At 35.5% G+C, this 23,081-nt stretch overlaps 2 protein-coding genes across 2 annotated transcripts in view; one reads left to right on the top strand and one right to left on the bottom strand.

The window, feature by feature from the left end:
- Nucleotides 1-13,464, bottom strand: part of PPP1R42 (protein phosphatase 1 regulatory subunit 42) — a 31,903-nt gene extending 18,439 nt beyond the window's left edge. The window contains exons 1-4 of the mRNA XM_089899071.1: nucleotides 13,146-13,464; nucleotides 11,046-11,212; nucleotides 9,433-9,649; nucleotides 7,319-7,435 (exon numbers count right to left, since the gene is read on the bottom strand). Of these exons, the coding sequence (XP_089755197.1) occupies nucleotides 7,319-7,435; nucleotides 9,433-9,649; nucleotides 11,046-11,212; nucleotides 13,146-13,274 (630 nt within the window). The 5' untranslated portion in view covers nucleotides 13,275-13,464. The remainder of the gene's footprint in view (nucleotides 1-7,318; nucleotides 7,436-9,432; nucleotides 9,650-11,045; nucleotides 11,213-13,145) is intronic.
- CSPP1 (centrosome and spindle pole associated protein 1) overlaps nucleotides 1-23,081 on the top strand; it is a 199,374-nt gene that overhangs the window by 25,653 nt on the left and 150,640 nt on the right. The window lies entirely within an intron of this gene.

The following is a 23,081-nucleotide window of genomic DNA, read 5'->3' as shown; positions in this document are numbered from 1 at the left end:
TTATTTGCTTAGTTTTCTATGTATTTATCACCAATTCAGCCTGAGGCAACCTGGGCTAGTAGATGTTTTCCTAGGACATTCCTTCACTTCAAATTCCCTTCAGGTTCTTTCTGAGAATTTCCTTAACCTTTCTTCTGTTTCCTAGATCCCATGTCTTCCCTTTTCCTATTTTCCTCTCCTGTTGAGGTGGAACACATTTTCCAAGAGCTGCCTAAAAAATGTATGTGGGACATAAATTTTTTGAAACCTTGCGTTTTTAAAATGTTTCATACCTCCATAATTGCTTGAAAAATTGACTGAATATATAATTCTAGATAGAGAATATTTTTAACTCAAAAATTTGAAGACATTATTGTACTATCTTCCAGATTGAAAAGTCTGATGATTCTGATTCCATTTTGATTTCTGATTCTTTGCATTATGATCCTCTTTTCCTCTGTAGAAGCCTTTAGGAACTCTTTACTCCTGGTGTTCTAAAAACTTTTAAGGATAGACCTGGGTGTGAGTCAGTTTTCATCCACTGTGCTGGCATTTGGGAGACTGTTTCAATCTGGAAACTCATGTCCTTTGGTTCTGGAGAATTTTTCTAATATTAAAATTAACTATTGAATTATAATTTACATGTAACAAAATACATTTATTTAAATGACCAAACCATGTACATCCATACAATGACCACCATAATCAAGAAAGAACATTTTCGGGCTTCCCTGGTGGAGCAGTGGTTAAGAATCCACCGGCCAATGCAGGGGACACGGGTTCGAGCCCTGGCCTGGGAAGATCCCACATGCTGCGGAGCAACTAAGCCCTTGCACCACAACTACTGAGCCTGCGCTCTAGAACCCGCGAGCCACAACTACTGAGCCTGCGTGCCTAGAGCCTGTGCTCTGCAACAAGAGAAGCCATGGCAATGAGAAGTCCACGCACTGCAACGAAGAGTAGCCCCCACTTGCCGCAACTAGAGAAAGCCCACGCACAGCAATGAAGACCCAACACAGCCCAAAATAAAAATAAATAACTAAATTAATTAAAAAAAAAAACATTTTCATCATCCCAAAAGATTCACTTATGGCCCTTTCCAGTCAGCCTCTTACCATTCCCATCAGGCAGCCATTGATCTGCTGTTACTATATACATTTGTTTTTACTTTTCAAGAGTTTCATATAAATGGGGTCATACCGCATGTACTCTTTTTTTTGTATGGCTTATTTCACTCAGTATAATCGGATTTTTATCCGTGTTGTTGTGTGCATCAGTAGTTTTTTCTTTTTTATTGCTGAGTGATATCCCATTGTATGGAACACAGTTTGTTTCTCCATTCCCATTTGAGGAAGATTTGGTTGTTTCCAAAATTACAAATAAAGTTACTATAAATATTTGCATACAGGTATTTGTGTGAACATAGGTTTTCATTTCACTTGGGTAAATACCTAAGAATGGGATTGCTGAGTCATATGGTAAGTGCATTTTTAACTCTATAAGAAACTGTTAAACTGTTTCCCAAAAAGGTTGTACCATTTTACATTTTCCTCAGCAATGAATGAGGGTTCCAGTTGCCCCACATCCTCATCCAAAATTGATACTGCCAGTCTCTTTATTTTTAGCCATTCTAGTGGGTCTGTAGTGGTATCACATCTTTGTTTTAATTTGTATTTCCCTGATGAATAATGATACTGAGTATCTTTTTTTTGTTTATTGACCATTAGTATGTGCTCTTTTGTAAGTTTTTGTTGAAATCTTTAGCCCATTTTTAATGTGTTGCTTGTCTTCTTACCATAGAGTTGTAAGAGTTTTTAAAAATATATTTTGGATAAAAATTGTTTGTCAGGTACATGATAGCTAATATTTTCTCTCTGTGGTTCACTGTTTCATTAATAATGTCTTTCAAAAAGCAGGTTTTAAATTTTGATGAAGTCCAGTTTATCAATTTTTTATAGGTCATGTTTTTTGTGTTCTTTTAAATAACTCAAATGTATGTTTTTTTTCTACAGCTTTTATTTTTTAGCAGTTAAATTTGGATATGTTATATTTTGAGTAAGTTCTTGTATATAGTATGAAGGGTGAAGGCTCACTATTTGGATGTCCAGTTGTTCCACCAGCATTTGTTGAAAAGATTATCCTTCCCTCATTGAATTATCTTAGAACCTCTGTAAAAAAAAATCAGTTGAACATAGGTATAGATTTATTTATAAAGTCTTTAATTTGTTTCCTTGATCTCTGTATCCATCCTATGCCAATACCACACTGTCTTGATTATTATAATATTAAAGTCATGAAATCAGGTAGTGTAAGTTCTCCAACATTAATTCTTTTTACCAATATTGTTTTGGTATTTTAGGTCCTTTGCATTATCATGTAAATTTTAGAATCAGCTTGTCAATTAAAAAAAATCTGCTGGGATTTTGACTGGGATTATGTTGAATGTATACATTAATTTGGAAAGAATTAGCACCTTAATAATATAGAGTCTTCCAATCCATGAAAATGTTATTTCTCTTCATTTATTTAGGTCTTCTTTAATTTCTTCCAGTATTTTATAGTTTTTATTCTATAGCTCTTGCATGTATTTTTGTAAATATATTACTGAGTATTTAATCTTTCTTGACATAAATTGTAAATGGTATTTTTAAAAAATATCATTTTCCAGTTGTTCATTGCTAGTATGTGAGAATTGATTTTTTGCATATTGACCTTGTATCCTATGACATTACTAAATTTGTAAGTTCTAATAGCTTTTTGTAGATTTGTGATTTTAAATATATATCCTATCATGTAGTCAGCAGATAAAGATAGTTTTACTTCTTCCATTCCAAACTGAGTGTTGTTTCATTTTCTTGCCTATTGCACTGGCTAAGCCTTCTATAGAGCAGAGTAAACATCCTTGCTTTACTCCCTGTCTTGAGGGGGAAAGAATCCAGTCTTTAATCATCAAGTATGATATTTTTGTTGATTTTTACATGAATGCCAATTATCAGGTTAAGTTCCCTTCTATTTATAATTTGTTGAACTTTTAAAAATGCATTTTGTGCATCTATTGAGATGATCATAGAATATTTCTCCTTTAATTTTTTTGGTACATCACATTGATTTTTTAAAATATTTATTTATTTACTTGGTTGCACCAGGTCTTAGTTGAGGCAGGCGGGCTCCTTAGTTGCAGTATGTGGACTCCTTAGTTATGGCAGGTGGGCTCCCTAGTTGTGGCATGCAAACTGTTAGTTGCGGCATGCATGTGGGATCTAGTTCCCTGACCAGGGATCAAACCCAGGCTCACTGCATTGGGAGCGTGAAGTCTTATCCACTGTGCCACCAGGGGAGTCCCCATCACGTTGATTTTTTGAATGTCAAACCTATCTTTGATTTCTGGGATAAATCTCACTTGGTCATTATGGATAATCTTTTTATATATTGCTGGACTTTTTTTAAAACTTAATTTTTGGCTGCGTTGGGTCTTTGTTGCTGCGCGTGGGCTTTCTCTAGTTGCGGTGAGTGGGGGCTACTCTTCCTTGCGGTGCGCGGGCTTCTCATTGCAGTGACTTCCCATGTTGCAGAGCACGGGCTCCTGGCGCGCGGGCTTCAGTAGTTGTGGCAGGCAGGCTCAGTAGTTGTGGCTCGTGGGCTCAGTGGTTGTGGCTCGTGGGCTCTAGAGCTCAGGCTCAGTAGTTGTGGTGCATGGATTTAGTTGCTCCGCAGCATGTGGGATCTTCCCAGACCAGGGCTCGAACCTGTGTCCCCTGCATTGGCAGCTGGATTCTTCACCACTGCGCCACCAGGGAAGTCCTATATTGCTGGATTTTATTTGATAATATTTTGGTAGGGACTTGTGAATCTATGTTCATGAGGGATATTGCTTTTATTTATTTTATTCATTGTAGTTTTCTTGCAATAGTGTTGGGGATAGGATGATGCTAGCCTGGTAACAGGAGTTGAGAAGTATTCCCTGCTTATCTATTTTTCTGAAGTAGTTTTTGTAATTTTGATATAATTTCCTTTTTAAGTATATGATAGAATACAGCAATGGAGCCATCTGGGCTTGGAGTTTTCTTTGTGGCAATGTTTTTACTTATAAATATGATTTATTTAATAGATTTATTTAATATGATTTATTTAATAGACACAGAGCTGTGATATTTGAACCACAGCCTCTCTGGTTCAACTTCTTAACAAATTAAACGTTTCCCCTCTTTGTTTTTAAGGTGTTTTAGCCTTTTAATTTTCCCTTCTCTTGTCCTTTAGTTTATATACTGAAATTTCAGGTATGGGGAAGTATTTCATGAAAAGCCTGAAATTTCTCAATCCATAACATGGAAAGAAGTTTCTAACAGGTATGTGGGGCTTTGGTTACAAGAAGAAACAATGCAAACACCTGTTAAATACTCTGTTCTGAAATATGCAAAAAACACAGTTGACCAGACCTAATCTCACTATTGCCACATTCAGTGCGTTTCTATTAATCTCTTATCTGCCCTCATGTCAGCCAGTCAACAGCATTCAAGTCAAGTGGCCATTCCCTCTTCCTTAAACCTCCTTTTTCTCTTGTCTTCTCCTACATCATTGACTCCTACTAGTGCCTTCTCATCTAAATGATCTCTAAATATTGGAGTGGCCTCATTTATTCTTTATCTTTGTCTGTCACCCTGTCCCAAGACTCTAAATATCATTTAAATGCTGTTGACTCCCAAACTTTCCAATCTTGCTTTTCCTTTGAACTCCAGATCCCTACTTCACATGTGCATTTCAATATCAAATAGGCTTCTCAATAGAAGGAATTCTTTTATTCCTTCCCTTGTATCCCCCAACTTGTAAAGGCTACCACTGTCTCCTTAGTTCCTCACACAAAAACCTTGATTCTTGTTTTCTTTATTCCTACACATCCTACTAATCAGCAGATTCCATGAGTTCAATCTAAATATGCCTTCAATCCATCCACTCCTTTTCATCTCCAAGCAGCCATCTTCTCTTAATCTTTGCTGTAGTCTCCCAACTGATCTCTTTGCTGTCATTCTTGTAACCCATTCTTCACATAGCTGATAGGGAAATCTTTAAAAAATATAATCTTTCCAGTGACTTTCTGTTGCACTTAGAATATAGTAAACTTCATGACCATGGCCTAAAAGGACCTTTATTCTAAGTGCAGTGACTTTCTGTTGCACTTAGAATATAGTCAACTTCATGACCATGGCCCCTATACCTTCCTTTCTAATCTCACGTTAACTTGGCCTTAGAGAATCATTGTAGGCAAAATAGCTTGGTTTTAATGTCATTCAGAAAAACTTCCTTTGGGAGTATTTATAGGCTAGCATTTTTGTCCTGTTAAACTCTCCTCTTCTATTCAGAGTTTAAAGCATAATAGAATAAGACTTTAAAAGTAATGACAATAACTACATTGAATCTTGGTAATTAAGATAATTAACAACTAACCAGATCTTTCAAGATGTATTCATATATTCAGCACTCATTACTGAACATTTGCCAAGCATTGTGCTTAGAACCTGGCCTTCAGAAACATTTAGGGAAAATACTTATCTTGCAGATTTGGGAGACTGGATTTCTCCATCATTCTCTCCCCAGGAAAGGTGAGCTGCTGTCTTTAGCCACTCTGTTCCCATTTCCCATGGGGTGAATGTTGAACACTGTGCACATCCCAGGTCCTCTCTACTTAATCAAATACCTAAACTCCAGGCTCTGTCACTTTGAATAGGATCATATATATAGTATACAGTATCTTATATAAGACTACCCATCTGTCACAGTATGGATACAAATACTGTGAAATCATAGGAAAATTAAATAATTCTGATGAATACAAAATGCCCAGTGAAAAAGCATAGAAGAGCAGTCTAAAATTTAAAATATTTTGAATGCAGAATTTATCCCGTGAACTTCTTAATTCCTTCATGTTGTAAGTTGAAATGACTAATTGAGTCATGCTTCCTTATTTCTTTTTATTTTAAATATCTACCATGATTGTTTAATGGCATTTTGAATATTTGGGGGAATTCATTTGTAGTAGAATAATATTTCTTTTCATAATTATCTACTGCTTACAGTAGTTATGAGATGAGCCAGGTAATAGTCCTGAATTTGTAAACAAGACCAGGGGTAACTTTTTTAGGGTCAGATGATAGCCGTCTGAAAGTGGTTTTGAAATAAGAGCTCTGTTTATGGGAGAAAGAAGCCTATTCTTCCTTCTATGGTCCTATGTAAAGAAATTATGTCACAGGGCTTCCCTGATGGCGCAGTGGTTAAGAATCTGCCTGCCAATGCAGGGGACACAGGTTCGAGCCCTGGTCCAGGAAGATCCCATGTGCCATGGAGCAGCTAAGCCTGTGCGCTGCAACTACTGAGCCCGCGTGCCACAGTTACTGAAGCCTGTGCACCTAGAGCCCGTGCTCTGCAACAAGAGAAGCCACCACAATGAGAAGACTGCACACCGCAATGAAGAGTAGCCCCCACTCGCTGCAACTAGAGAAGAGCCCATACGCAGCAATGAAGACCCAACACAGCCAATAATAAATAAATAAATAAATTTATTTTTTTTAAAAAAAGAAAGAAATTATATAATAGCCCACCCCATTGCCAAACCAGAAACTATGAGGTTTTGGCAATGGTTCAGCTCACAGATGACTGTTTCCAGGAAGCCTTCCCTAGCCCCAGGCTAAGTTAGTGATACCACAATACTTATGAAAACAGAATCACGTTGTAGTCTTATCACTTGTTGACCATGGTTTTTTTTTAATCTCTGGGACTCTACTCTTTCTTCCTCTGTTCTTTCAATACATGGAGTAGTATAGTGCCTGGCAAATGTGTAGGTGCCCAATACAGGTTTGAATGAATGAGTAATGGAATGAATATGGCATGATATGGCATAACATGACATGAACATAGCTAGTGCAAATTAGAATAAATGAAAGATCCAGGTGTTCCCCAAGGAGGAGCAGCCGGGAGAGAGTTCAAGTCTAGTCACAGTTACTAGAAACTCATTCGCTGGGAGAGCAGAGTTAAGGGGCAAGAAATCTAGTCTCCAGAGGGAAACATTTGATAGAAAAATAATATAGAGTGGAAAAAGTATATACTTCCTTCTCAGAGAAACATTTTTCTGTTGGTGAGGGATGGAGGCATTGGGGTATGGAAGAGAAAACCAGGTAAGACACAGAATTATGCAAATAAATGCATTAAGAAGTAAAGATTCATAAACTGGTTTTAGGACAAATTCAGAGTTGTTTTAAAAGTAATACATTTTATAGTTATTTAGCAAAATAAGTATTTTTCAATCACAATTTCATGTAAATATTAAAGAATTTTTCCTTTACCTTACCTTCACATGCAGAAGTTGGTTGTCAACTGCTATGAGCTGATTAAGATTCTCCAGTATTTCTAAGTCTCTTACATCATCAATATTATTATTGCTGATATTCAATATAGAGAGGGATTTCTGTAAGAAAGGTAACTAAATTAGGGTTAATAAATAGTCTAATTAAATACTATATATAGAAACCAGAAATCCTAATCTGTGAAAAATTAAAAATTTATCAGTTCAGGCTGTTTTGCTCTTTAGGCAAGAAAATAAAAATCCTTGGAGATTTTGTTTTTATGTCATACTTTTTTTCAGATGGAATTTTTAGAGCTATATAGTAATTGTAATGTAACTTACTATTTTTGTCTAAAATTCCTTCGTAAGTCCAATTTTTCTCTTCCAAGATATAAGAGAAATTTATAGAAAGAAGCCAAGAAAGAAGCAAAGAGAGAAAAAAGATATCCCAATAAGCAAATGATAACACAATATAGAAAAAATGCTTATTTCAGTTCAAGCAAATTATCATTTTGTGTTAAATATCACTAAGATTAGGGAGAAATAATTTTTTTTTGTTTGTTTGTTTGGGGTTTTTTTTTTTTGCGGTACGCGGGCCTCTCACTGCTGTGGCCTCTCCCATCGCGGAGCACAGGCTCCGGACGCGCAGGCCCAGCGGCCACGGCTCACGGGCCCAGCCGCTCCGCGGCATGTGGGATCTTCCCAGACCGGGGCACGAACCCGCGTCCCCTGCATCGGCAGGTGGACTCTCAACCACTGTGCCACCAGGGAAGCCCTGTTTGGGGGTTTTTTTGGCCACACTGTGTGGCATGTGGGATCTTAGTTCCCAACCAGGGCTCGAACCTGCGCGCCATGCACTGGAAGCGTGGCGTCTAACCACTGGACTGCCAGGGAAGTCCCTGGGAGAAATAGTTTTTATCTTTATTTTTCTAAATAGGAAACATGACCAAGAATTGAAAGAATATCTGATTTTTATGTCTATCTCTCCATATAGTTTTCTCTTGGTAATCCATATGTTCAGAAACCAGTTAAAATAATAATTATCTAATTAATAAGAAGTTCAACATCAGCCATTAATGAGGACATAAATATACAATAGAGCAATACTAAATCAGAGCCATCTTAATATCTAAGGCCTGGGATTCTCTACCAAGATGGAGACTACCCACCCAGGTGTCCACACATGGCTAACCTTTAGAGAAGATACTTCCTGATACTTTTTAAGACCTGCTGTACAGCTTAAAAAGTATACCTTATATTTAGAATTTCAGAATCTGCTTGAATCTGCAAAAATGAGCAAGCAAAAACGTTTTCGGTCATAATCTATAATAAAACTATCCATCTCCACAGTGGCATGAGTCTGCTTGGTTCAGCTGAGGTTGAGCTGAGACACAGTTGTTTCTATGGGATAGTAGGGAGGGTAGGACAGAAATCAGATCACTCCTTTCTTTTTCAATTTATAGCACTACCCCTCAATTGTTATAAATTTTGTTAAAAAAACCTTCTATTGCCCTCTGTTTTTGGGCCCTCTAAAGTAAAACCAACGAAATCTGTTCCATTTACATCCCTTGCTCCAGAATTGGAAGTAGCATATCCCATCAAATCTCATTTTGAGGATTGGCACCCTCTGGCTCCCTGCTTCTCAACTCATTGTGACACCTCTATGTGATTTGACCTGTTGTCAGGTGACAGCTGGAATCTCTTATCTCTGTTCCCAGTTCTACCTGCTTTGGATGAGGCAGAGCTGTACGTAATGCAACCTACAATCAAATCAGAATCCAGGAAGAAAATGACTTATCATTATAATGATTCTCTAGGTTGTTTAAATTTTCCCAAATAACTGTGCTTTCCTCTTTCCTGAGGCTTTTTTCCTAAAATTTTAAGTTTTGAGTCATCATGATCACACCAAGGTCAAAATAGGAATGAGTTAACATCTGTATTAGAACTTCATACTTTATATAGCCTTTTCGCGTCCTTCTTTTGATCCTTCCAGTTACCCTAGGGGCAGGAATTATTATTCCCATTTTATAGATGCTGAGTCTCTGAGAAATTATTTAGGAAAAATTAGTTTTAGCTCTCAGATTCTCAACTGGCCATATAAACATGCAGAGTATTACAACGTCCAGATATACCTTCCTTTTTTCATTATAAGCATTGATCACTATATTCTTTGTCAGAATACTCAAATTTGGCCTTACTGCCAGAGAATGAAGAGTTCTTGGATCAAACAGGAGCTTTTCTCCAAGGGGAAGCCTCTGACTCTCAACATGAAGCTCTCTTAGTCCTTCTAAGCCTTCTAAGCCTTCTATGACAGCAATGTAGTTGCCTCCCAGATATCTGCAAAATATAAACCATTTTTTAAAATTTATTTTTGTATACAGCAGGTTCTTATTAGTCATCCACTTTATACACCTCAGTGTATTCATGTCAATCCCAATCTCCCAGTTCATCACACCACCACCACCATCCCCCGTAAACCATTTTAAAATAGACATTCTGAGAGCATCATGGTCTAGAAGTGATAAAAACATAATAACAAAATCATGGAGCTATGTGAAAATTATACAGTTGACCATTGAACATTGTTGGGGTGTGTGTGGTTAGGGGCGCTGACCTCCATGCAGTGGAAAATCTGCATAAAACTTATAGTGGGGACTCTATCTCTGGTTACTTTGCATTTGCAGATTCCACCAACTGTGGATCATGGCTCGTGTAGTCCTGTATTATTTACTATTGAAAAAAATCCATGTGTAAGTGGATCTGCACAGTTCAAACCTATGTTGGTCACGGGTCAACTGTACGTGCAGAATGTTCTCTTTATATTGAATCAATGAAAAGTTTATTTATTTGATTCTTACACTTAATTAAGTCTGAGAAATATTTATTTTTTTGAAGTGAGAGAAATAGTCCTGTCTACCAGTGTTCCTGTTGTGTTGAAGTGCGTAGAATCACCTGGGTCATAGGTTTAAAAATGAAGATTTCTGAGCTTAACCTCCAGAGATTCTGATTTGGTTACCTAGGTTGGAACCCAGCAATCTGCATTTTTTAATTGACATATAGTTGATTTACAATAGTTTTAGTTTCAGGTGTACAGCAAAGTGATTCAGTTATATATATTTTTTCAGATTATTTTTCCATTATGGGTTATTATAAGATATTGAATATAATTCCCTGTGTTATACAGTAAAGCCTTGTTGCTGATCTGTTTTGTATAGCAGTCTGAATTTTTAATAAGCATCTCCCACCCCACTTACTTTCCCCATTCTGAGGCCCTTGGCCTGCTTTTTGAGAATCACTGATCGTTCCTCCAATCTGGGGAAATTGGATCCACTGGGCCTCATTGTTTAATTAAAATCAACATAGGCAGTAAATGCCTTTTACAATCAAATCTATATCAACGTTATCAGTTCTATGACCCTGCCTTTTTGAGATGTGTGATTCTAAAAGGCACAGAACTCATTTGGGTTCCGTGGAAACTTTTTTCACCAGTTGAGCCTAAATAAGCAGGTTTCAGGTATGTATCCCTATAAGCCCTTAAGACAACTCACCCTCCTTCAAAAGAAGTTATCAGGGTTAATAAAACACAAATTGTCAAGTATTACATGTATAACAGTCTATTTAGTACTAATAATACTGCAAAAGAATAAAAATGAGGCAGATAAAGGAAATGCATGCATGCAAAAATATTACTGTAATGATGACAATTACATTACTTAGAAATAAAAGCACTTACAGTTTTTCCAGTTTCTTTAATGACCCGAGGTTCTCTATACATGAAATACAATTGTTTTGTAGGTATAAGTGGGTCAGATTTGTGGCATAATTCAGGTTAGTGATTTGACTAATACAGTTATCATACAAATATAAAACGCTAAGATTTTTGCAAAGAGAGAGGTCTTCCTAAAAGAAAAATAAAAACAGGTGATAATTTCTCCTGAAAACTTGTGTTTTTAAGAAAGTTTTTCACTTAATCATTCTACACATTTCGTTAAGGTTAATATAAAAGAATAGAATTCCTCTGTTCTTAGCACAGTCAAAACGAGACTAGAATGATTACAAAATTAGTTCTAGGTTTTAGTATTCTGTAACCTTATCAATAAAATTGTGTTTGTTAGGAAAGGTTTTCTCAGGGCAAGCAGTTTTCCTTGGAAGCAATTAGGCTCCTGTGGAAGTTGAAGTATCTAACAAATAATTGCTTCAACATTATGAATCAGGGCTTAATCTTTCTGTAGGATTGGAAATAAACTGTTGTGGTTTATAATACTGAAAAACCACTGGAAGTCATCTAGATATTCAAGAACAATGGATTAATAGAGAAACTATGATAATGCTATTGAAGGGAATACCTTATAACCATTAATTATCCTTTAATTTCTTTAGTAATATCTTGTAGATCTCATAATAAAATGAAAACAGTATATTCAACATGACCGATTATTGTAAAATTATGTGAATACATGCCTAGAAAAAAGACTGAAAGGACATCACCTAAATGTTAATAGTGGTTTTCTCTGCACGGACGGATTACAAGTCAATTTCTTTCTTTTTATATTTATTTTATATGTATTTATATGTGTTTTTTAAATGAACACCACTTACTTTTGAGGTAAGAAAATAAAGGTATTTTAAAAAGTCTGTCATTTCTTGTGTGGTGGTAGAGTTAGTCTAGAGTAAGTAGGCAAGAGGTAAAGTGAAATTCTGCTCAAAAATATCTCAGCTTTCATTAAGTCAACAAGATTTTTAAAATACAGCCACATCTTAGGAACTGGTTGAATTATTTTAACCAGTTTGCTTTCCTCCTAACAGAGGTCCTCTACATTGAAGGAGCACTGATTGTGAGGAGCCAAAAGTACATTAAATGGAAGCTCTCTGGAGAAAGCTGTCTGTGGTGGTATGATGAGGCAGAGTTCTCTGGGCAATAAAAAGGAAACATGAGGTTTGGGCAGTTAGGGAAAAGGCTCACCTGGAAACTGGAAAGGAATATAGAATGGGAGCTGAAGAAGGTCTCTGCAAAAAAAAAGACCCTGACTGTCTTAATTGACAATTTTGCCTGGAGCTTTTGTGTTTTTTTCATTCATTCATTCGTTCAGTAAATATTTATTAAAGCACTTAATATGAGTCGGGCACTGTACTGGATAGGGGATTTAGAGTGATGTGAAAAAAAAAAGACATGATCCCTGCCCTCATGTAGCTTATGCTTCCAAGAAAATTTTGCTTATCTGTAGTCTTTAGCATTTTATTGTAGACAATGGATACCAATACAAATGGCCTAAAAGGGTTATTGCTGCCTTTAAAATTTCCCAAATTATAGCCAAAAACTAGCTTAGCACAGAGAAAATTAGCTTAGCACAGAGTATATATCCAAGTTAACATAATCTTGTCTGATATAACTGACATGGTATAACCTACATTTATATAACCAGTCAAATTATGTGCAAAAAAGATGTCACTGTTCATGTTTTGAAATATGGTACTTACATATAATTCTTAATATTTTGATATGTTAAAAATTCATATTCCAAGGCTTTGGAATTATCCAAAACTAATTATCTTTGAAATTATTCCAGCATATACTTCTAAATCTAGTTTGCTACACTATAAAGAATTTTAGGGGAACATATGTATTTAACACATATATTTAACAATTACAATGGTGTATTTTATAGAGGCTTAATTTTTAAAGTTTAACATCACAAGCAGGAAACTAAAATAAAAACATAATATAAAGCTGACTAATCAAAATATAGTTAAAAAGAAAGTATGCCCTGATACCAGTTTCTAAACTTTACATTGTTAATTATATAAAAATAGGAAATAATTTCACAGTTCTTACAATTGCATCTATATTTTTGGCTGAAAAATTTATATGAGTTATTTTCTTCAGGTATTGTAAAGTGGTTTCTTCTTTTCGGGGTTTAAGATTGCTCTTTTTGGCAATTAGATCCAAGGTCAGTCGAACCATGATTTCTCTATAAATCAAACTCTTGGCAATAGCTCTCTTCTGGTACCATGTTAAGAAGCAGGTTTAGGTATTTTTTTATGCCCAACTTTCTAAAAATTAAAGAAAAAAAGGAGTATTATGTACATAGCAATTTAGGAAAAAAAAGTTATTATTATTATTTTTTTTTTTTGCGGTACGCGGGCCTCTCACTGTTGTGGCCTCTCCCGTTGCGGAGCACAGCCTCCGGACGCGCAGGCTCAGCGGCCATGGCTCACGGGCCCAGCCGCTCTGTGGCATGTGGGATCTTCCCGGACCGGGGCACGAACCCGTGTCCCCTGCATCGGTAGGCGGACTCCCAACCACTGCGCCACCAGGGAAGTCCTAGGAAAAATTATTTTGACTCATTCTGTAATTTTCTTACATAAAACTGTTTGATAAACTAGTTCATAGACATTTTTAGGGATATTTAGGTTTTTTCTAAGTTTATAGCCTTAATTATTTTCATAAAAATATTTAAAACACCAAAATTGATTAAATCACTATACACATTCACTTTTACTTTTAAATCTTTTCCTCTCCCTAGTGTTGACTTGTTATTGTGGGCATCTCTTAAAGGATTATTTTTCTCTCTTTGAGTTGAAAATGACCTCAGTATCATTTAGTGTTCTCACATGAAGAAACTAAGGCCCAGAGATCTGTCTCAAACCACTCAAGTTAGTGACAGTTGAAAATGAGACCAAGTGATCATATTTATTAGTCTCCCAAGTCAGAACACATGGTATGCAAACCTTGAGCATATTCACAGGACAGTGGTGAAAATACTTAAAAATGGAGCTGGCCTTGACATTTTATGTTACTACAACTGTAATCCAGAAAGAGGCAACATAATGCAGTGTTTCTCAACCCAGACTGCCTGGGTTCAAATTTTGGCTCCACTGCTCACTGGTTAGGCAATCTTGGGCATGTTGCCTCAGGTTCTTATAAAAGTAGGATAATGGTACCTACTTGCAAGGGATATTGTGAGGATTACATGAGATAATCATGTACAGAGTACCTGGTATATAGGTCAATAAACGTTTGCTGTCATTATGCTACAATTGTTTTGTTCACAGATAACTTCATTATTTCACCTGGAATATATTAAGGCTGTTGAATAAGGAAAACATGCTATTAATAAAATATTGCTTTATGTAAGATATCCATATGTGGTCCATAAGTTTGAGATAACCCATTGTTTTCAATCATCCAGAAAGTATAGCTATTTAAGTGATAAATATCCCAGTTTTCCCAATTGTGTTTTATATTCTCTTATTCAATATGTAACCAAAAATACAGTTTAAAATTAAGCATTTTTACTCCAATGTATCTGGAATTTCACCAACCAGACACCTAAATTTGTGTGGTATTCTGGACGTGAAATAAATGCTTAGGAGGAAAAAATGAATTCAGTGAAAGATAAATTTGTGTTCTCACTCATTGGCATATAATTACCCAGGCTATATTATATAAAATACCCACAATAAAGTATTTTAAGATATAGAATGTATCCTTAGGCTCTTCAGAATGCAAGATATAATCTACAGAATAAAATTATGAAATCTTCATAGATTTTTGAAATTTCCATAAATTCATTATTTTTATAATAAAAATTTAAGCTTATTGTTTACAGATGAAATTTCAAACATGACAAAATAATATTCTGAACAAAGTTTCTAGTTAAGTATAAGTAGCTTTTCTTAATCTTACCTTAAAAATATTTCATGATAAAGAATAACACCACACCCATGAATCCATAGGTCAGCTGAAAATATAAAACATTACAAATACATTTGAACCCCTCTGTATCTTTCTCTTGCTCCATTCTCAAATTTAGGGTTTATTCTAAATTTAGACATCCCTATTCATGTCTTTATACTTTTGCTATAGATATGTGTGTACCTAAACAATACATGGTATCGTTTTTTACATTTTTACAGTCATAAATGGTATTATTTTGATTCCAACTTTCTTTTTTAAAAATATTTTGGTTGTGAGAATCATCAGAGTTGATGTGTATTAGCTCTAGGAAATATGCACTGTTGTATAAAATCCTATTGTAAGAAATGTATTTCTTCTGATGATAGATTTTTTTGTGTTTTAATTCTTTGCTTCTGCAGTGTTGCTTTCATGGTTCTTGTATATACAACATCTTTAGCACATGTGCAAGAGCTTCTTTAAGGTTTAAAACTAAGGATGGCTGTTCCTGACATTTTCAGCGTTACTGTATATTGCCAAATTGTTCTCCAAAGAATTTTACCACTGGCAGTTAAGAGAGTTTCTGTTGCTCTACAATGTGGTTTACACCACTGTCAACCTTGATATTTGCAGTTTTTAACTTTCTGCCAATCTGATGGGTGTGATATATCTCATTGTTTTTCTTTTCTTAGAGATTTTTATTTATAAAAATGAAACAAAAATGTATTTGAATTTGCCATTCGATGAGAGTCTTTTCCTGTTATTGACCATGTGGAATTCCTTTTCTGTTAATTGTGGTTTCTTATATTTTGCCTATTTTTCCTTTTGGGTTCTGTTTCTATAAATAATTTTTAGATACGTGTGTATTTCTATCAGATACTAATATTTTATTGATTTTATAGTAGCAAATATCTATTTCCAGGCTGTAGCTTGTCTTTTCTCCTTGATTTTTCAGTTTGTTTTTACTGGCATCTTATAAAAAGTGGAAGCCGTATTTTTTAATATAGTAAAATGTATCAAGAAATTTTTTGCTCATGTTTTAAGCTTTTTGTAGCTTATTAAGTAACTCCTTCCCTATCCTAATTTTAAGAGAAAGACCTATATTTTCTTCTAAATATATTAAAGTTTTGCTTTGCACATTTTGGTCTTAATCTAGAATTGATTAATGTATAAGAAGTGAGATAGAGACTTAATTTTATTTTTTTCTTATGGAGAACCAATTATCCCAGCATATATGCATGGTTCATTTCTCTTCTATTGATTTATGTATCTATCCCCAGGTCAACCCTGTCTAAATTAGTACAGCGTAATAATATCGCTCCACCTTGGTTAGTCTTGGTTCTTAACTCTTTTTTATTTTCCAATTTTTTTATTGTGGTAAAATATAAAATTTACCATCTTAACCATTTTATAAGTGTACAGTTCAGTTTTACTAAGTACATTTATAATATTATACAACCATTGCCACAATCTATCTCCAGTACTCTTTTCACCTTGCAAAACTGAAATTCTATCCCTGTTAAACAATAATTCTCCATTCTCCCTCCTGCCCCCTGGCCCAGGTAACCACCATTCTCTTTTGCCTCTATGATTTTGATGACTCTAAGAACCTCATATAAGTAGAATAATATTTTATTTTTGTGACTAAGTTTATTTCACTTAGCATAATGTGCTCAAGGTTCATCCTTATTGTAGCATAAGTCAGAATTTCCTTCCTTTTTATGATTGAATAATATTCCATTGTATGTATTTACCAGATTTTGCTTACCATTCACCCATCTGTGGACATTTGGGTTGCTTCCATGTTTTAGCTATTGTGAATAATGCTGCTGTGAACATGGTGTACAAATATCTCTTCGAGACTGTGTTTTCAATTCTTTTTGGTATATATACAGAAGCAGAATTGCTGGGTCTTATGGTAATTCTACTTCTAATTTTCTGAGTAACTGCTATATTGTTTTCCACAGTGGCTTTACCATTTTACATTCCAACCAACAGTGCACAAGAGTTCCAATAACTCCACATCCTCGCTAACACTTGTTATTATCTGTATTTTTGATAGTAGCCATCCTAATGGGCATGATGTGGTATCTCATTGTGGTTTTGATATGCATTTCCCTAATGATTAGTGATGTTGAGCATCTTTTCATGTGCTTATTGGCCATTTGTATATCTTCTTTGAAGAAATGTGTATTCAAGTCCTTTGCCCGTTTTTTAATCAGGTTGTTTTCTTGTTAAGTTGTAGACCCCTATCAGGTGTATGATTTGCAAATATTTTCAAGCTCTTTGCCCACTTGAGGTTTAAGAGTTCTCTATATATTCTGGATATCAATCCCTTATCAGATATATGACTTGCAAATATTTTTTCCCATTCTCTGTATTGTCTTTTTATTCTGTTGATAGCACAAATTTTAAAAATTTTCATGAACTATAATTTGCCTATTTTTAATTTTGCTGCCTGTGTCAATGATGTCATTTCTAAGAAATCATTGCCAAATCCAGTACTGTGAAGCTTTTGCTCTGTGTTTTCTTGTAAGAGTTTTACAGTTTTAGGCCTTACATTAGGGTCTTTGATCCATTTTGAGTTAATCTGTGTATATGGTGTTAAATAAGGGTCCAACTTCATTCTTTGCATGTGGATATCCAGCTTTCCCAGCCTCATTTGTTGAAAAGACTGTCCTTTCCCCATTGAATGGTCTTGACATCCATGTCAAAAATCATTTGACTGTATATGTCAGGTTTATTTCTACGCTTTCTGTTTTATTCCACTGGTTTATATCTCTGTCTTTATGCCAGTACCGTGCTGTTTTGATTACTATAGCTTTGTAGTAATCAGGAAGTACAAGTCCTCTAGCTTTGTTCTTCTTTTTCAAAATTGTTTTGGATATTTGGATCTCTTGAGATTCCTTATGAATTTTAGGATACATTTTTCTATTTCTGCAAAAAAACAAACAAAAAAAACCCAAACCCATCATTGGGATTTAGATAAGGCTTGCATTGAATCTGTAGATCACTTTGGGTATTATTGACATCTTAAACAATATTAAGTCTTCCAGTGCCTGAAGAGGGGATATGTTTTCATTTATGTCTTCTTTAAAATTTTTCAACAGTGTTTTGTAGTTTTCAGTGAATAAATCTTTCACCTCTTTGGTTAGTTCCTAGGTGTTTCATTCTTTTTGGTGCTACCGAAAATGGAATTTTTAAAAAATTTCCTTTTCAGGTTGTTCATTGTTTGTGTATAGACACACAACTGATATTTGTTTGTTGACTTTGTATCCTGATACTTTGCTGGATTCACTTATTGGTTCTAACATTTTTGTGTGTGTGTATGTAATCTTTAGAGTTTCTACATATAAGATCATATCATCTGCAAACAGAGATAATTTTACTTCTTTCTTTCCATTTTGGATGCCTTTTATTTCTTTTTCCTGCCAAATATTTCTGGCTAGAACTTCCAGTGTGATGTTGAACAGAAGTGGTGAAAGTGAGCATTCTTGCCTTAGAGGAAATGCTTTCAGTCTTTCACCATTAAGTCTGATGTTCACTTTGGGTTTTTCATATATGGCTTTTATTATGTTGAGGTAGTTTCCTTCTATTACTAGGTAGTTGAGTGTTTTTATTGTGAAAATTCAGCTTGTTGAATTTTGTTAAATGTTTTTTCTGCATTATGTGTTTTTTCCCTTTCATTCTGTTAATGTAGTATGTTATGTTCATCAGTTTTTACATGTTGACCATCCTTGTATTCTAGGAATAAAACTCACTTATTCATGGTGTATAATCTTTTTAATATGCTGCTGAATTTGGTTTGGTAGTGTTCATAAGGGACATTGGTCTATAGTTTTGTTGTAGTCTTTGTCTGGCTTTGGTATCACAGTAATGCTGGCCTCACAGAATGAGTAAGAATGTGTTTGTTTCTCTTCAAAGTTTGGAAAAGTTGGAGAAGGATGGGTGTTTTTCTTAAAATGTTTCATAGAATTCACCAGTGAAGCCATCAGAGCCAAGGCTTTTCTTTGTTGGGAGGTTTTGGATTACTGATTCAATTTCCTTCCTAGTTATAAGTCTATTCAGAGTTTTTATTTCTTTTTTAAAGTAAATTTATTTATTTTTATTTTTGGCTGCGTTGGGTCTTCATTGCTCTGCGTGGGCTTTCTCTAGTTGCAGTGAGCAGGGGCCACTCTTCATTGCGGTGCGCAGGCCTCTCATTGTGGTGGCTTCTCTTGTTGCGGAACACGGACTCCAGGCGCGCAGGCCTCAGCGGTTGTGGCACACGGGCTCTGTAGTCGTGGCTTGCGGGCTCTAGAGCACAGGCTCAGCACACGGGCACACGGGCTTAGCTGCTCCGCGGCATGTGGGATCTTCCAAGACCAGGGCTCGAACCCGTGTCTCCTGCACTGGCAGGCGGACTCCCGACTACTGCTCCACCAGGGAAGCCCCAGATTTTTTATTTCTTCATGATTTAGTGTTGGTAGGTTTTGTGTTTCTAGGAATTTTCCCATTTCATCTAGGTTATCCAATTTCTGGCATACAATTGTTCATAGTACTTGCATAATCCTTTTCATTTCTGTAGAATTGGTAGTAACATCCCTGCTTTCATTTCTCATTTTAGTTATTTGCGTCTTCTTTTTTTCTTAGTCCATCTAGCTAAGACTTTGTCAATTTTGTTGATCTTTTCAAAGAACCAGCTTTTGGTTTCATTGGTTTTCTCTCTATTATATTCTCTATTTCATTTATTTATGCTCTAATCTTTATTATTTTCTTCTTTCTGCTAGCCTTGGCTTAGTTATTTTTCTAGTTCCTTAAGTTGTAAAGTTAGCTTGTTGATTTGAGATCTTTCTTGTTTTTTCTGTCAGCATTTATAGCTATAAATTTCCCTCTTAGAATTGCTTTTCCTGTGTCCCATAAGTTTTGGTATGTTGTGTTGTCATTTTCACTCATCTCTCAGAATTTTCTAATTTCTCTTGTGATTTATTGTTTGATCCATAAATGCGTTGCTTATTGTTAATTTTCCAATTTTCTTTTTGTTACTGATCTTTAACTTTATCCCATTGTGAAATCTATTGAAATTTAATTTGTGGCCTAAGGTATGGTTTATCCTGGAAAATGTCTCATGTGCATTTCAGAAGAATGTGCTTGCTCTTGTTGTTGGGTAGAACGTCCTGTATATATCTGTTAGACCTAGTTTCTTTATTGTGTTGTTTAAGACCTCTATTTCCTTACTTTTGTTTGGTTGTTTTATCCATTATTGAGAGTAGAATATTGAAGTCTACAATTATTACTGTAGAACTGTAATAATTTCTCTCTTCAGTTGTCAGTTTTTGCTTCATATATTGTGTTTTGATGGTTTTTCATTAGGTGCATAAATGTTTATCTCTGTCATCTTGTTACTTATTTTCTATATGTCTTATACTGTTTTTGCTCCTCATTTTCTGTCTTTCTGTCTTATTTTTGTTGAGTTGATTTTTTGCAGTGAAACTAAATTCTTTTCTCATTTCCTTTTGTGTATATTCCATAGCTATTTTCTGTGTGGTTACCATGGGGTTACATTTACATGTGGTTACATTTACCATCCTAAAGTTATATCACTCTAATTTGATTTATGCCAGTTTAACCTAAATAATACATAAAACTTTGTGTCTTTATAGCTCTGTCCCCACCTTTTTGGTTGTTGATCTCACAAAATTACATCTTTATACATTGTGTACCCAAAAATATAAACTAACAATTCTTTTAAATGCATTAGTCACTTAAATTATTTAATAAAATGTGGAGTTACAAACGAAAGTTACAATACTACTAGATTTTAGACTCATTGCTTTTTAAATGTATTAGTCTGTTAAATCATGTAGAAAAACAAAGTGGAATTACTAACCATTTTTACAAAAATACTAGCTTTTGTAGTTCCCCTTGTTTTTACATCTGTTGAGATCTTTATTTCTTCTTGTGGCTTCAAATTACTATCTAGTGTTCTTTCATTTTACCTTGCTGGACTCCCTTGAGCATTATTGCAGGGCAAGTCTAGTGTAATGAACTCTCTCAGCTTTTGTTTCTCTGGCAATGTCTTTATTTTTGCCTCACTTTTGGAGGACAGTTTTGTCGATATTGGATTCTTTGTTGGCAGGTTGTTTTCTTTAGCACTTTGAATATATTGGCTCACTGTCTTCTGACCTGAAAGTTTCTGATGAATAATGTGCTGATAATCTTATTAAGGATTCCTTGTATGTGATGGGTTATTTCTTGCTGCTTTCAAGATTCTTTGTCTTTTGAAAATTTGATTGTAATGTGTCTCAGTGTGGGTCTCTTTGAGTACATTTTACTTGGAGTTCATTGAGCTTCTTGCATGTTTAGAGTTATGTTTTTCATCAAGTTAGGGAAGTTTTCAGCCATTATTTCTTCAAATATTCTCTCCTCTCTCTCCCTCCTCCCCTCCTCCCTCCCTCCTTTCTGGGACTCCCACAGTGCATATGTTGGTCTGCTTGATGCTGTCTCACAGGTTCCTTAGGCTCTGTTCATTTTTCTTCAATACTTTTCAGCTCCAGAATTTCTCTTTAGTATTTATATCTGTTTATTGATATTTCCATTTTGTTCATACATTATTTTCTTGACTTTCTCTACTGCTTTAGATTTTTGAGCATCTTTTAGACAGTTGTTTTAAAGTCTTTGTCTAGTATATCTGCCACCGGGTCTTTTTCAGGGACAATTTCTGATTATGTAGTTTTTTTTTTTTTTAATAAACTTAAAAAAAAGTACTTAGGCTGTGCTGGGTCTTAGTTGTGGCATGCAGGATCTTTGTTGTGGCATGTGGGATCCTTTAGTTGCAACATACGAACGCTTAGTTGCAGCATGCATGTGGGATCTAGTTCCCCCACCAGGTTCTGAACCTGGGCTCCCCACGCTGGGAACATGGAGTCTTACCCACTGGACCACCAGGGAAGTCCCTGATTATGTATTTTTGAATAGACCATACTTTCCCATTTCTTTGTATGCCTTGGTTTTTGTTGTTGTTGTGGAAAACTGGACATTTTAATTTAATAATGTGGTAGCTCTGAAAATCAGATTCTCCTCCTTCCCCAGAATTTGCTGTTTTTGGTTATTGTTTTTTTGTTTTGTTTTTTTTTTAAATTGTTACAGGCTATCTCTGTGCTGGAGATCAGCCTGAGGTATAAACTTAAGGTCTTCTCAGGTCTTTTCGAAGTCTGAACCTTTCTTTTGGCATGTACAGGTCACTTTCTGTTTTTCCCTTTATGTGGAGCTGCTTTTGAATGCCCTAGTGTTTAATGTCTGGTTTCCAAAAGGGGAAAAAGAGAAAAGTAAAGGAAGAGAGGGGAAATAATGGGCAGTAGCCCTTTACATCCTTCTGGAAGTCACTTCAGCCAGAGGGAGTGGGGCTTGCAACAGTGGGGAGAGGTACAACCTCTTTGTCTGCATCTCTGTGATCAGAAGCAGCAATGAATGATTAGCGGGCAGATCCTCAGTATTTGGTGGATAGTGCTTTTTGCCCACTTGGCTCCTGTAAGCTGTGTGCAAGATGCTCCAGAAGTCCCTGCACAGCTTCCTGCCACAAGGTTGGGTGTGGGGGATGGGCAGCTATTGCAGAGGTAAGATCTGAAACTGACCAACATGAACCACAGCTTATGCAGTCTATTGTCTAAGCCTTCCCCTGGAAGTTGTAAGCGTTCAGCAGACTCCAGTATTCTAAAATAGTTAACAGCAGACAGGTTCTGCCAGTGCAGCTGTTGTTTAGGTGGGGAGACAGATGCTCCCTATTCTGGCATATTCCCAGAATCCTCTCCTCCCTGACTCTTTCATATACATTTTAAAATCAACTTGTCATGTTCCATGAAAAATCCTGTCAGAATTTTGTTAGGAATTGCATTGAATTTATAAATAATTTGTGAAGCACTAACATCTCTCTAATACTGAGTTATCATTTCCATCACTATGGTATGTCTCTCCTTTTTTGGAGTGCTTCTTTAATGACTTTCAGTAGTTTTATAATTTTCTCCTAATTAAGGCCATGCATAAGGGTTTTTTTTAGAGTCATTTTTAGGGATCATATATTTTTGTTTATATTGCAAATGTCATTCTTTTAGGAAT

Source organism: Delphinapterus leucas, chromosome 17 (genome assembly GCF_059928025.1).
Source record: "Delphinapterus leucas isolate spDelLeu-1000000601 "Yukka" chromosome 17, BTC_Dleu_Yukka2, whole genome shotgun sequence".
Classification (NCBI taxonomy): Eukaryota; Metazoa; Chordata; class Mammalia; order Artiodactyla; family Monodontidae; genus Delphinapterus; species Delphinapterus leucas.
This window is presented reverse-complemented; position numbering and strand designations above follow the sequence as displayed.